Source organism: Oncorhynchus clarkii, chromosome 1 (genome assembly GCF_045791955.1).
Source record: "Oncorhynchus clarkii lewisi isolate Uvic-CL-2024 chromosome 1, UVic_Ocla_1.0, whole genome shotgun sequence".
Classification (NCBI taxonomy): Eukaryota; Metazoa; Chordata; class Actinopteri; order Salmoniformes; family Salmonidae; genus Oncorhynchus; species Oncorhynchus clarkii.
The window spans coordinates 64914265-64929481 of NC_092147.1; the positions used below are offsets into that span (position 1 = coordinate 64914265).

The 15217-nt window shown below is 46.2% G+C and overlaps 1 protein-coding gene across 2 annotated transcripts in view; it reads right to left on the bottom strand.

Moving 5' to 3' along the window:
* The window catches only part of LOC139416874 (parkin RBR E3 ubiquitin protein ligase), a 101755-nt gene that overhangs the window by 63933 nt on the left and 22605 nt on the right, over positions 1 to 15217 (bottom strand). The window contains exons 3-8 of one of the 2 annotated variants that reach the window (XM_071166031.1): positions 14860 to 15082; positions 12171 to 12289; positions 9762 to 9848; positions 7767 to 7850; positions 7520 to 7635; positions 425 to 561 (exon numbers count right to left, since the gene is read on the bottom strand). In XM_071166031.1, the coding sequence (XP_071022132.1) occupies positions 425 to 561; positions 7520 to 7635; positions 7767 to 7850; positions 9762 to 9848; positions 12171 to 12289; positions 14860 to 15082 (766 nt within the window). The remainder of the gene's footprint in view (positions 1 to 424; positions 562 to 7519; positions 7636 to 7766; positions 7851 to 9761; positions 9849 to 12170; positions 12290 to 14859; positions 15083 to 15217) is intronic. The other variant, XM_071166039.1, reaches the window with a different exon arrangement.

Sequence of the window (15217 nt, forward strand, 5' to 3'; positions counted from 1 at the left end):
AAAAATGTCAAGCTGACAACCTAAGAAAATTAACAACAATGACAAATGCTTTGATGAAGATTGCAAAAACCAAAAGAAATTGAGAAACCTAATCAACGAAAAACAGAGACCCAGAAAACCTGAGCCTAAGACTTCACTATGGTGAATCAATAAACAATATAGAAATACAAAGAACAAAGACAAACAGAGAGAGCGAGAAAGAGATAGCTCCCTCTATCAGTGGTGGAGGGTCAGTGGCCTTCCCCAGAGCCCCATTACACAGTGGCCTGTGCCCTCACACAGTCTTACCACAACTAGCACCCGCGCGCACACACACACACACACACACAACACAGTCCGACCACAACTCACAATCTTACCACAACTCATACAGTCTCTTGCCAGAACTCAATAGTGCAACTGACTTACATTCACACAAGTTTACCTGCACATGGAAGTGAGTAGCCGACATCTGGGTGGTGGATGAATTGTCGCTCGTTGAGGCGGGTCACACAGTACATGTGGAAGCAGTCTAGACAAATGACATGGCGGTCTGGACACTGGGACACCAACACTGGACTCCTACAGAGTGGACAGACACAGAGACATTTCATACCAATGAATAATTATTGACTTGAAACAGACGTAGAGATACAGTGCCTTGCGAAAGTATTCGGCCCCCTTGAACTTTGCGACCTTTTGCCACATTTCAGGCTTCAAACATAAAGATATAAAACTGTATTTTTTTTGTGAAGAATCAACAACAAGTGGGACACAATCATGAAGTGGAACGACATTTATTGGATATTTCAAACTTTTTTAACAAATCAAAAACTGAAAAATTGGGCGTGCAAAATTATTCAGCCCCTTTACTTTCAGTGCAGCAAACTCTCTCCAGAAGTTCAGTGAGGATCTCTGAATGATCCAATGTTGACCTAAATGACTAATGATGATAAATACAATCCACCTGTGTGTAATCAAGTCTCCGTATAAATGCACCTGCACTGTGATAGTCTCAGAGGTCCGTTAAAAGCGCAGAGAGCATCATGAAGAACAAGGAACACACCAGGCAGGTCCGAGATACTGTTGTGAAGAAGTTTAAAGCCGGATTTGGATACAAAAAGATTTCCCAAGCTTTAAACATCCCAAGGAGCACTGTGCAAGCGATAATATTGAAATGGAAGGAGTATCAGACCACTGCAAATCTACCAAGACCTGGCCGTGCCTCTAAACCTTCAGCTCATACAAGGAGAAGACTGATCAGAGATGCAGCCAAGAGGCCCATGATCACTCTGGATGAACTGCAGAGATCTACAGCTGAGGTGGGAGACTCTGTCCATAGGACAACAATCAGTCGCATATTGCACAAATCTGGCCTTTATGGAAGAGTGGCAAGAAGAAAGCCATTTCTTAAAGATATCCATAAAAAGTGTTGTTTAAAGTTTGCCACAAGCCACCTGAGAGACACACCAAACATGTGGAAGAAGGTGCTCTGGTCAGATGAAACCAAAATTGAACTTTTTGGCAACAATGCAAAACGTTATGTTTGGCGTAAAAGCAACACAGCTGAACACACCATCCCCACTGTCAAACATGGTGGTGGCAGCATCATGGTTTGGGCCTGCTTTTCTTCAGCAGGGACAGGGAAGATGGTTAAAATTGATGGGAAGATGGATGGAGACAAATACAGGACCATTCTGGAAGAAAACCTGATGGAGTCTGCAAAAGACCTGAGACTGGGACGGAGATTTGTCTTCCAACAAGACAATGATCCAAAGCATAAAGCAAAATCTACAATGGAATGGTTCAATAATAAACATATCCAGGTGTTAGAATGGCCAAGTCAAAGTCCAGACCTGAATCCAATCGAGAATCTGTGGAAAGAACTGAAAACTGCTGTTCACAAATGCTCTCCATCCAACCTCACTGAGCTCCAGCTGTTTTGCAAGGAGGAATGGGAAATAATGTCAGTCTCTCGATGTGCAAAACTGATAGAGACATACCCCAAGCGACTTACAGCTGTAATCGCAGCAAAAGGTGGCGCTACAAAGTATTAACTTAAGGGGGTTGAATAATTTTGCACGCCCAAATTTTCAGTTTTTGATTTGTTAAAAAAGTTTGAAATATCCAATAAATGTCGTTCCACTTCATGATTGTGTCCCACTTGTTGTTGATTCTTCACAAAAAAATACAGTTTTATATCTTTATGTTTGAAGCCTGTGGCAAAAGGTCGCAAAGTTCAAGGGGGCCGAATACTTTCGCAAGACACTGTATATATAAATAAATTCACACACAGTTGAAGTCGGAAGTTTACATGCACCTTAGCCAAATACATTTAAACTAAATTTTTCACAATTCTTGACATTTAATCCTAGTAAAAATTCCCTGTCTTGGGTCAGTTAGGATCACCACTTCATTTTAAGAATGTGAAATGTCAGAATAATAGTAGAGAGAATTATTTCGTTCAGCTTTTATTTCTTCCATCACATTCCCAGTGGGTCAGAAGTTTATATACACTCAATTAGTATTTGCTAGCATTTTCTTAAAAAATGTTTAACTTGGGTCAAACATTTCGTGTAGCCTTCCACAAGCTTCCCACAATAAATTGGGTGCATTTTGGCCCATTCATCCTGACAGAGCCGGTGTAACTGAGTCAGGTTTGTAGGCCTCCTTGTTCGCACACACCTTTTCAGTTTTGCCCACACATTTTCTATGAGATTGAGGTAAGGACTTTGTGATGACCACTCCAATACCTTGACTTTGTTGTCCATTTTGCCACAACTTTGGAAGTATGCTTGGGGTCATTGTCTATTTGGAAGAACCATTTGTGACCAAGCTTTAACTTCCTGACTGATGTCTTGAGATGTTACTTCAATACACTTGTAAAGTGCAACAGTCCCTCCTGCAGCAAAGCACCCCCACAACATGATGCTACCACCCCCGTGCTTCACGGTTGGGGTGATGTTCTTCGGCTTGCAAGCCTCCCCCTTTTTCCTCCAAACATAACGACGGTCATTATGGCCAAACAGTTCTATTTTTGGTTCACCAGACCAGAGGACATTTCTCAAAAAAGTATGATTTTTGTCCCCATGTGCAGTTGCAAACCATAGTCTGGATTTTTATGGCAGTATTTGAGCAGTGGCCTCTTCCTTGCTGAGTGGCCTTTCAGATTATGTCGATATAGGACTCGTTTTACTGTGGATATAGATACCTTCGTACCTGTTTCCTCCAGCGTCTTCACAAGGTCCTTTGCTGTTGTTCTGGGATTGATTTGCACTTTTCGCACCAAAGTATGTTCTTCTCTAGGAGACAGAACACGTCTCCTTCCTGAGCGGTATGACGGCAGCGTGGTCCCATGGTGTTTATACTTGCGTACTATTGTTTGTACAGATGAACGCGGTACCTTCAGGCGTTGGGAAATTGCTCCCAAGGATGAACCAGACTTGTGGAGGTCTACAATTTTTTTGGGGGGTCTTGGCTGATTTCTTTTGATTTCTCGTGATGTCAAGCAAAGAGGCACTGAGTTTGAAGGTAGGCCTTGTAATATATCCACAGGTACACCTCCAATTGACTGAAATTATGTCAATTAGCCTATCAGAAGCTTCTACAGCCATGACATCATTTTCTGGAATTTTCCAAGCTGTTTAAAGGCACAGTCAACTTAGTGTATGTAAACTTCTGACCCACTGGAATTGTGATACAGTGAATTATAAGTGAAATAATCTGTCTGTAAACAATTGTTGGAAAAATTACTTGTGGCATGCACAAAGTAGATGTCCTAACCGACTTGCCAAAACTATAATTTGTTAACAAGAAATTTGTGGAGTGGTTGAAAAACGAGTTTTAATAACTGCAACGTAAGTGTAAGTAAACTTCCGACTTCAACTGTATGTATATATTAAACTTATTTTCCCTTTCGTACATCATTACAACACATTACAACACTATATAGCCATAATGACATTTGACATGCCTTTACCCCTTTGAAGTGTTTACTGTTCATTTTTGATTGTTTACTTCACTTTTGTTCATTATCTATTTCACTTGTTTTGGCAATGTAAACATGCGTTTCCCGCGCTGGTAAGTGTTTTGTTCTATCACAGGCCACAGGGGGGATGCATTTAGTGCGGGAGGCAGGGGGAAAGCAGCAGTGCGAGACCGGAGGTCTCAGAGGAGCTCTGATATATCATGGCTGCTACAAAGACAGAGGGGCCAGGGATACTGAGCGAGAGCGAGTGAAACCGTTCACCACTGACACACTAACATCCACGCAGGTGAGTGTGGTCTTTCCCTCTCTACATCCCTCTTCTGTTCCTCACCTGTTCTCCTTGTCCCTCATTCTTGCCCTTTTCTCACAGACAACGTCTCTCCCCAACATCTCCACTTGACTTTATGTATTGCTTCATGCCATTCAATTGCAAATTACATAAATTACCCAATTAACTGACCTGGTTGAGTAACGCCTAAACAAATTAAATAAACTAAGCCAGTCCAACCTCAGCCAGAGAAATCCTTCAGACCTTCGCCTCTCCTAGGTTGAACTTGCTTGCATACAGCACCTACTGTACATATTATTGTACTCAAGAAGCCTAGCAACCACCCACTCACTCACTCAGGCAAAGCACATCTTGTTACTTCTGAAAGTATGAAAAACAGAGCACAGAGAGTAGTTCTCAGAAGCATACTTTGTTCATACACATTTCAAAGCACGCATCAACGCAAGCGTCAACTGAACCAGGATTGTTGACGTAATATGATGCAACCACGTAACAAACAATGTAATATTTCCAGAAAAAAAATGGTGGCTGGTTTTGAGCTGAAGCGATAGAAAATGAACTCGGACTTCGAGAATGAAAAGTTGACTGATTACAATACTTTATCTTAATACGTTAATAAATACATACGGTGTTCATTTTGGCATGTTTAACTGCCTAGAATATCCATAGACCGCAGGCTAACTGACAAAAAAATTGTTACCTACCTACCTACGAAGAATCCGTAGCCAACATTGGCCAGCTACCTTTCATAACATTAGTTGTAGGTCATTTTTTACATGTTAAACTAGCTGGCTATCTAGATTAGCACGATTCACATATACAGTGCATTGCGAAAGTATTCGGCCCCCTTGAACTTTGCGATCTTTTGCCACATTTCAGGCTTCAAACATAAAGATATAAAACTGTATTTTTTTGTGAAGAATCAACAACAAGTGGGACACAATCATGAAGTGGAACGACATTTATTGGATATTTCAAACTTTTTTAACAAATCAAAAACTGAAAAATTGGGCGTGCAAAATTATTCAGCCCCCTTAAGTTAATACTTTGTAGCGCCACCTTTTGCTGCGATTACAGCTGTAAGTCGCTTGGGGTATGCCTCTATCAGTTTTGCACATCGAGAGACTGAAATTTTTTCCCATTCCTCCTTGCAAAACAGCTCGAGCTCAGTGAGGTTGGATGGAGAGCATTTGTGAACAGCAGTTTTCAGTTCTTTCCACAGATTCTCGATTGGATTCAGGTCTGGACTTTGACTTGGCCATTCTAACACCCGGATATGTTTATTTTTGAACCATTCCATTGTAGATTTTGCTTTATGTTTTGGATCATTGTCTTGTTGGAAGACAAATCTCCGTCCCAGTCTCAGGTCTTTTGCAGACTCCATCAGGTTTTCTTCCAGAATGGTCTTGTATTTGGCTCCATCCATCTTCCCATCAATTTTAACCATCTTCCCTGTCCCTGCTGAAGAAAAGCAGGCCCAAACCATGATGCTGCCACCACCATGTTTGACAGTGGGGATGGTGTGTTCAGCTGTGTTGCTTTTACGCCAAACATAACGTTTTGCATTGTTGCCAAAAAGTTCAATTTTGGTTTCATCTGACCAGAGCACCTTCTTCCACATGTTTGGTGTGTCTCCCAGGTGGCTTGTGGCAAACTTTAAACGACACTTTTTATGGATATCTTTAAGAAATGGCTTTCTTCTTGCCACTCTTCCATAAAGGCCAGATTTGTGCAATATACGACTGATTGTTGTCCTATGGACAGAGTCTCCCACCTCAGCTGTAGATCTCTGCAGTTCATCCAGAGTGATCATGGGCCTCTTGGCTGCATCTCTGATCAGTCTTCTCCTTGTATGAGCTGAAAGTTTAGAGGGACGGCCAGGTCTTGGTAGATTTGCAGTTGTCTGATACTCCTTCCATTTCAATATTATCACTTGCACAGTGCTCCTTGGGATGTTTAAAGCTTGGGAAATATTTTTGTATCCAAATCCGGCTTTAAACTTCTTCACAACAGTATCTCGGACCTGCCTGGTGTGTTCCTTGTTCTTCATGATGCTCTCTGTGCTTTTAACGGACCTCTGAGACTATCACAGTGCAGGTGCATTTATACGGAGACTTGATTACACACAGGTAGATTGTATTTATCATCATTAGTCATTTAGGTCAACATTGGATCATTCAGAGATCCTCACTGAACTTCTGGAGAGAGTTTGCTGCACTGAAAGTAAAGGGGCTGAATAATTTTGCACGCCCAATTTTTCAGTTTTTGATTTGTTAAAAAAGTTTGAAATATCCAATAAATGTCGTTCCACTTCATGATTGTGTCCCACTTGTTGTTGATTCTTCACAAAAAAATACAGTTTTATATCTTTATGTTTGAAGCCTGAAATGTGGCAAATGGTCGCAAAGTTCAAGGGGGCCGAATACTTTCGCAAGGCACTGTAGCTGGCTGATAATTATGAAGTTGCGTTTGCTTTAACGTAGTTATCTCGTGTAATCTGTATTAGTCAAAGGTAATGCAGTAGCAGGAGAGTGCGCAGTGCGTCTCAAATGTACAATTGCATGCATTCTCCACACGCTCGTCCACCCAAGAACGTTTGCAAGAGAACGTCCTCGGGGAATGAACTCAGAGCGTGAGAGTGAGGAGCATGGTAGTATGCATATTGAGAAACGCCCCCTGTATTAGTCTCACAGTAGTAACCCGGTGACTGTGGTTTCCTCATCCGTTTGCCCTTTTAAACAAACCAAAGAGCTGATTGTGCTAAGTGGCGGCAGCAAGGCGAGAGGAACGCCGGGAAAAACAAAGCTTCACTCAGGAGGGTAATTGTACGGCCCCACTTCAATCACGCTCGTAGCGGCGAGTCCTTGATTTGAGACGAGGGCGTCTGTGATTGGGCTCCATTGTATCGGATGCGGGCAGCAGGTGACGGACTGGCCCTCCCTTCTTTTGTCCTCTGTGGGTGAGGCAGTGACAGTATGGCCGCTGTCATCACAGGGATGGGGAGGCTGACCTTCATCTGTTATATGCCACACTGACAGAATCACAGCTTTGTTTGCCTGGAGCCACTGATTGTAGGAGGGAGAGACTGCAGGAGGGAGAGACAGGGCCAGGGGGGTGCGTCTGTCTACCTGCCTGCAAGCGTGTGTGTGTGTGTGTGTGTGTGTGTGTGTAAGCCTAAGTCGGTCTATTGCTTTCATGTTAAACATGCTGTTTATATTAGGCCGATATAGAGGCTGCACAGACAATATTGTACACGTACTTACATGATATCTGTGCAGGCAATGCATGGGACATCCCGCACATTGGGCATGACGAGGTCCAGGGCCACAGACGTGTCATCATCAGAGGTGGGGTGGGCAGCACACTTCAGGTAAAACTCCTATGGAAGGCAGATAAGAGACCGAGGTACATGTTGTTTGGTGGAGGTGTGGTCATGTTATGAGATTGTAATTCCGTTGTGGTGGCAGTGAGGGGGTTTTGAGGCGGTTGTGGATAGTTCACTGGTCTCACCGCTACTCTGCCAAGGCAACCCTCTGATTGACAGACGCCATGGATACGCTCTGGGAGGAGGACATCGTCCCAACATGACGGGCCCTGGGGGGAGAGAGACTTTTTACACTAAAAACACCCTTTACCCCGCCCCACCCACCACACACAAAAATGTATTGCATGCCACCACAACCTCCACACACAAACCCATTACACAGTATACAACACAGTACAATACATCACCACATTACAACTACAGTGGGGCAAAAAAGTATTTAGTCAGCCACCAATTGTGCAAGATCTCCCACTTAAAAAGATGAGAGAGGCCTGTAATTTTCATCGTAGGTACACTTCAACTATGACAGACAAAATGAGAAAAGAATTCCAGAAAATCACATTGTAGGATTTTTAATGAATTTTATTTGCAAATTATGGTGGAAAATAAGTATTTGGTCAATAACAAAAGTTTATCTCAATACTTTGTTATATACCCTTTGTTGGCAATGACAGAGGTCAAACGTTTTCTGTCAGTCTTCACAAGGTTTTCACACACTGTTGCTGGTATTTTGGCCCATTCCTCCATGCAGATCTCCTCTAGAGCAGTGATGTTTTGGGGCTGTTGCTGGGCAACACGGACTTTCAACTCCCTCCAAAGATTTTCTATGGGGTTGAGATCTGGAGACTGGCTAGGCCACTCCAGGACCTTGAAATGCTTCTTACGAAGCCACTCCTTCGTTGCCCGGGCGGTGTGTTTGGGATCATTGTCATGCTGAAAGACCTAGCCACGTTTCATCTTCAATGCCCTTGCTGATGGAAGGAGGTTTTCACTCAAAATCTCATTCTTTCCTTTACACGGATCAGTCGACCTGGTCCCTTTGCAGAAAAACAGCCCCAAAGCATGATGTTTCCACCCCCATGCTTCACAGTAGGTATGGTGTTCTTTGGATGCAACTCAGCATTCTTTGTCCTCCAAACACGACGAGTTTAGTTTTTACCAAAAAGTTATATTTTGGTTTCATCTGACCATATGACATTCTCCCAATCTTCTTCTGGATCATCCAAATGCTCTCTAGCAAACTTCAGACGGGCCTGGACATGTACTGGCTTAAGCAGGGGAACACCTCATGCACTGCAAGGTTTGAGTGCCTGGCGGCGTAGTGTGTTACTGATGGTAGGCTTTGTTACTTTGGTCCCAGCTCTCTGCAGGTCATTCACTAGGTCCCCCCGTGTGGTTCTGGGATTTTTGCTCACCGTTCTTGTGATAATTTTGAACCCACGGGGTGAGATCTTGCGTGGAGCCCCAGATCGAGGGAGATTATCAGTGGTCTTTTATGTCTTCCATTTCCTAATAATTGCTCCCACAGTTGATTTCTTCAAACCAAGCTGCTTACCTATTGCAGATTCAGTCTTCCCAGCCTGGTGCAGGTCTACAATTTTGTTTCTGGTGTCCTTTGACAGCTCTTTGGTCTTGGCCATAGTGGAGTTTGGAGTGTGACTGTTTGAGGTTGTGGACAGGTGTCTTTTATACTGATAACAAGTTCAAACAGGTGCCATTAATACAGGTAACGAGTAGAGGACAGAGGAGCCTCTTAAAGAAGAAGTTACTGGTCTGTAAGAGCCAGAAATCTTGCTTGTTTGTAGGTGACCAAATACTTATTTTCCACCATAATTTGCAAATAAATTCATTAAAAATCCTACAATGTGATTTTCTGGATTTTTTCCCCCTCATTTTGTCTGTCATAGTTGAAGTGTACCTATGATGAAAATTACAGGCCTCTCATCTTTTTAAGCAGGAGAACTTGCACAATTGGTGGCTGACTAAATACTTTTTTGCCCCACTGTATACAACCCCTCCTCTCTAGCCTTAAAGACACACTAAGCCCCAAACCTCCTGAAACATCTCCACACTGTTAATCATTTTATAAAACTCAAATCCAGCCTATGGCCAACTTGGCTTGGCCAAACAAAAACAAAAAGTTAAACAAAACACATTTGGCCCTTTCACTGCTTGAATACCTGAGCCACATCACAAACATCTCCACAGAGAAGACCACCCCCAACCTCACACATAGACAGTCCAACAGAGACAGTAGTTGCATTATCCTGGCACAGAAGGAAAAAACAGTTATTGCACAAAACGGACACCCCGCCCTGACTCCGGGGTCAACCCGAGCCAACCAGCTATTGGTGGCCAGGGCTCCATGTATTACCCTCCAATGGAGGTCCCCTGACCAGACTTCTCTTTCACTGTTAGCCTAGGCAACAGTTAGCCAAAAGCTACCGGGATAGCACCCTGGAAACAACTGCGCTCTGTCTGCTGTTCTGATTGGTCAAAAGAGTAGAGCATTTTTTTCCCTCCCAAATCCGAATAAAAATATATATTTTGAACGCCTATGCCCACCTGCAGTGCATACTCTTGGGTGGGGGGGGGGTTCCACCCTCAACCCCCTGGCAGCCGTAGGTCAGCTATCCTGCTGCCATTAAACGTCCCTGCAGGGTGACTGAACGAACAGACCTTAAAGGGATCTGTGGGTTGTGGAAAATGGGCTCCTCCCATGGTCCAGGCGCCACACCCCCCTCGTGTGGGCCTTAGCAGCTGCCAGGCCCTCAGCACTGCAGAGTAAAAGTCAGAAACCCCTGTTGTGTTCAGCCTCTCCGGCCTCATGAGGACGAGCTGCCGGTCCAACCCTCCTCAACAGAGCACACGCTGGTTCAGACATTGATTGCTTGGTGCATCCTTATTGTTTTGGGAGGATTCCCCCCACCACCCCACCCATCCTCCTCTGTTCTGCCTGCACGCCACTCATTAGCATAAGCATTTAAACATTCTGACAGCGGCCTTAATAAGCCTCTGAAAAGGTTAAGAAAATCATTACTCCCTGTTGGGTGGGAGGAAGCAGGGGTAGAGAGGGAGGGGACCCTGTGTGCCTTGGTGGTGGGGCATGAGATTACAGACACACGCACACACCTGCTCAGAGACAGCCAGGAAAGGTCACACAGACCCCTGATGTGTCTACGCACCACACACACACAAACACCCTTGAATATAAATGATTAATGAATCATTTAGAAACCCACCCGTATTCCTCTCCCTCTACTTTCGGCGGGGAAGCGGATTCAACGTCTCCGTTTCGCAAAGTTTTAATTTGATTATTGTCTAACTTACAGGGTTTATCTCTGCCCCAGCTGTGCTGATCTCACAGCATTGACCGAGGTATGCGATCGGTGGGCAGAAGAGGGACCCCACTCGATTGGCTAAACTGATTGGCCAGTTGAGGACACCTGTGCTCACCTCAGTTGATCTATTACAGTCCCTGTGTCAATAGAGCACACTGAACAAGCACAAAAACAACACACACACACACACACACACACACACACACACACACACACACACACACACACACACACACACAGCCTTTTTCTAAAAGCATCGGGCACACACACTGAGAGCAGCATGCTAATTAACACCTACTCTGATACCAGGCTCAGGAACAGGGACCTACTGTGAGCCTCATTTCCTGTCTCCTACACTCTCACCTAGGTGACTGAGAGGCCCCCCGGCTATACACACACACCTATGTGACTGACAGGTCGGTCTCAGGAGCAATCAGTTTCTCCTAGATGTATGGGGTCAGGGAGGGTTGGGTGCAATGGAGTCTGTGAGGCTGTGGTTGTGAGAGATAGCAGTGTGAGTGGCAGTTTCAGCTGGGCTGTGGTCAGGTATGGAGAGGACAATGGTCAGAGGGGACAGACTGTAACTCCGGATACTCTGGGTCGTCTGGGTATGAGAAGGGAAAGGCGATTTGAAGGGACTGACTGGGGTCCTATCCAAGCTTGAGGTACTGTAGGTAATCATCAGCCCTGGCAGGAAACTGGCACAGAGAGTGGACATTGTTGCCATAGTAACAGTGGACAAACAGATGTCACTCAGTCGTAGTCTAAAGAATGGCAGGATCCTTATTTGTGGGAGTCCTGCCCATTCACTCACACACACGTGCGCGCACACACACACACACACACAGAGAGCGAGAAGTCCCATAAGGACCTGAGGTAAATATGGCCGCAGGCTGAACAGACAGGCAGAGGAAGAGTCTACTGTCACTGTGGAGATGTGACAGATTTCCTCCGTTTGAGAAAATAACAATAACAGTGTTATGCAATAACAAAGGATAGATGGAGGGTAATGTGGGATTATTGTTCACTGTGGATCTACCGGTCTAAGCTCGAAGCCATTGTGCGTAGATAAATACACATTTTACTCAGTTGAGCAACAGAAAGGATTCACGGCGTCGAACAAAATGTGACTTTGTTGTACTCTGAGAAACAGCGCATCTTAAACACAGTGCTTCTGTCAGTGAGAGTTGCTCCGTGGCAGTGGCTCTTGGCTACAGTATTGTAGTCTTCCATTCTTGCTTGACATACCCGGCTCAAGGTGAGGGTTCCCTGCTTGCAGGCTCGGCAGCGCACGCGTAGCTTCCCCGGCTGGATGGCCCGGCACACACTCTTGCAGTACACATAGAAGCTGCTGTAAGGTCTGGGCTCTGTATGGGAACATAACCACACATTCTGTCAGCGGAGAAACAGTAGCAGATTGTAGCAAGGCTGAAATGAAGCCAGTGGACTCAGCAAATGGTGACTTAGGACATTTGATGGTAGAACATATGAGTTGTAAGTGTACTATGCCCTATATTGTGCAGTAGAAAAACATCCATTGTATTTCATGGTCCTCTTTAGTTTGAATAGATGGACACTAAGACTTTCGCATTATGCGAGGACGATGACACAAGGACAAGGGACATCTCCAGTCTGTAGTCTGTCTGGCTGCAGCCCAGAACACAGACACACTGATCCAATTAGCGGAGAGAAGCAACCAGACGTCTTCGTGGCAGATGATTTATTAAAGAGAGGAGGACGTGTCCTGCATGCCTCATTTAAAGTCACCACACCATACAGGCATCCATTCATACACACACACAGCGAGAGGGACCAGGAAGAAACAGCATTCTCATTAGAGCTAAAAGCATGGGGGCGCTGGAGTGGGCCGCGCTACCTTGACACGATTCCCAATAAAAATGGGGCGGAGTGGCTTTAAGCCTTCGCATGTCTAATTTATGTTTCCTGGGAGAGAGGTCTCCATTATGGTAATGACTTTACAGGAGGATGGAGGGAGAGCCTGCTGATCAGAGGGGGCAGATAAAGGAGACGTTATGGTGGGTTGGGTTGAGAGACAGAAGGAGGCGAGTGTTGGAGGGTAGGCAGAAGGAGGCGAGTGTTGGAGGGTAGGCAGAAGGAGGCAAGTGTTGGAGGGTAGGCAGAAGGAGGCGAGTGTTGGAGGGTAGGCAGATGGAGGGTAGGCAGAAGGAGGCGAGTGTTGGAGGATAGGCAGAAGGAGGGTAGACAGAAGGAGGCGAGTGTTGGGAGGGTAGACAGAAGGAGGCGAGTGTTGGGAGGTTAGACAGACGGAGGGTAGGCAGAAGGAGGCGAGTGTTGGAGGGTAGACAAAAAGAGGCGAGTGTTGGAGGGTAGACAGAAGGAGGCGAGTGTTGGAGGGTAGGCAGACGGAGGGTAGGCAGACGGAGGATAGGCAGACGGAGGGTAGGCAGACGGAGGGTAGGCAGAAAGAGGCGAGTGTTGGAGGGTAGGCAGACGGAGGCGAGTGCTGGAGGGTAGGCAGAAGGAGGCGAGTGTTGGAGGGTAGGCAGAAGGAGGCAAGTGTTGGAGGGTAGGCAGAAGGAGGCAAGTGTTGGAGGGTAGGCAGAAGGAGGCAAGTGTTGGAGGGTAGGCAGAAGGAGGCGAGTGTTGGAGGGTAGGCAGAAGGAGATGAGTGTTGGGAGGGTATGCAGAAGGAGGCGAGTGTTGGAGGGTAGACAGACGGAGGGTAGGCAGAAGGAGATGAGTGTTGGGAGGGTAGGCAGACGGAGGCGAGTGTTGGAGTGTAGGCAGACGGAGGGTAGGCAGAAGGAGGCGAGTGTTGGAGGGTAGGCAGACGGAGGGTAGGCAGAAGGAGATGAGTGTTGGGAGGTTAGGCAGACGGAGGGTAGGCAGACGGAGGCGAGTGTTGGAGGGTAGACAGAAGGAAGCGAGTGTTGGAGGGTAGGCAGATGGAGAGGAGTGTTGGAGGGTAGGCATACGGAGGCGAGTGTTGGAGGGTAGGCAGACGGAGGATAGGCAGAAGGAGGCGAGTGTTGGAGGGTAGGCAGAAGGAGGCGAGTGTTGGAGGGTAGGCAGAAGGAAGCGAGTGTTGAAGGGTAGGCAGAAGGAGGCGAGTGTTGGAGGGTAGGCAGAAGGAGGCGAGTGTTGGAGGGTAGGCAGAAGGAGGCGAGTGTTGGAGGGTAGGCAGGAGGCGGCGAGTGTTGGAGGGTAGGCAGAAGGAGGCGAGTGTTGGAGGGTAGGCAGAAGGAGGCGAGTGTTGGAGGGTAGGCAGAAGGAGGCGAGTGTTGGAGGGTAGGCAGAAGGAGGCGAGTGTTGGAGGGTAGGCAGAAGGAGGCGAGTGTTGGAGGGTAGGCAGACGGAGGCGAGTGTTGGAGGGTAGTAAGAAGACAGCTTTAAAAAGTTTTGCCTTTGAGCCGGGATACAGAAGTCAAAGCCAATACCTGTATATATTTCCATTTCCCACAGATGTCTGGAGACCGACTGCTGAATCCCAATCAACCGTTTAGAAGGCTGCATTCAGGGAGCGGTTGTACTGTTCAAATGGGGCACGAATGTCAAGGCCACAGAGCCACTTCTGAGCTCCCTGCGTGTTCATGCACACCCAAATAGGACTTGTGTCATTTTGGCACCTTGGCTTGTCTGTGTCATTTTCAAAGCTTTTAGAGTTTATGGAACACCAAACAGCCAAGACACACATACACAGAGTGTACAAAACATTAGGAACACCTGCCCTTTCCATGACAGTGACCAGGTGAATCCAGGTGAAACCTATGGTCCCTTATTGATGTCACTTGTTAATTCCACTTCAAATCAGTGTCAACGAAGGGCAGGAGACGGGTTAAAGAAGGATTTTTAAGCCTTCAAACAATTGAGACGTGGATTGTGTATGTGCACCATTCAGAGGGTGAATGAGGGCAAGACATAAAGACTCAGTGTATTGTCACATGCGAACACACACCTGTGTGTTCAGGCTCTTCCCTGGCTCTCTGCTCGTCATCAGTTTCCAGTATGACAGCCAGGCCGGTAGAGGTAGTGGGCAGGCGGGAGGCGGTGAGGTCCAGGCGGGTGAGGCTGTCCACCCCTCGACCCAGACGGTGCTGCAGGGCCAGGTCAGAGCACCGGCCCGACCCCGGGGGAGGCAGCACCACGTGCACGGTACTCTGCTCTGGGAGGTCACAGCCCTGTAGGTCAGGTAAACAGAGAGAGACAGACAAAGACAGTTATTTAAACCTCGGTTTAGCACATGTAGATCGTCTGTCTATGTACAGTTGTCACATTGTAGTACACAAACCTGTCGTCAGATTGACTGTAAACCA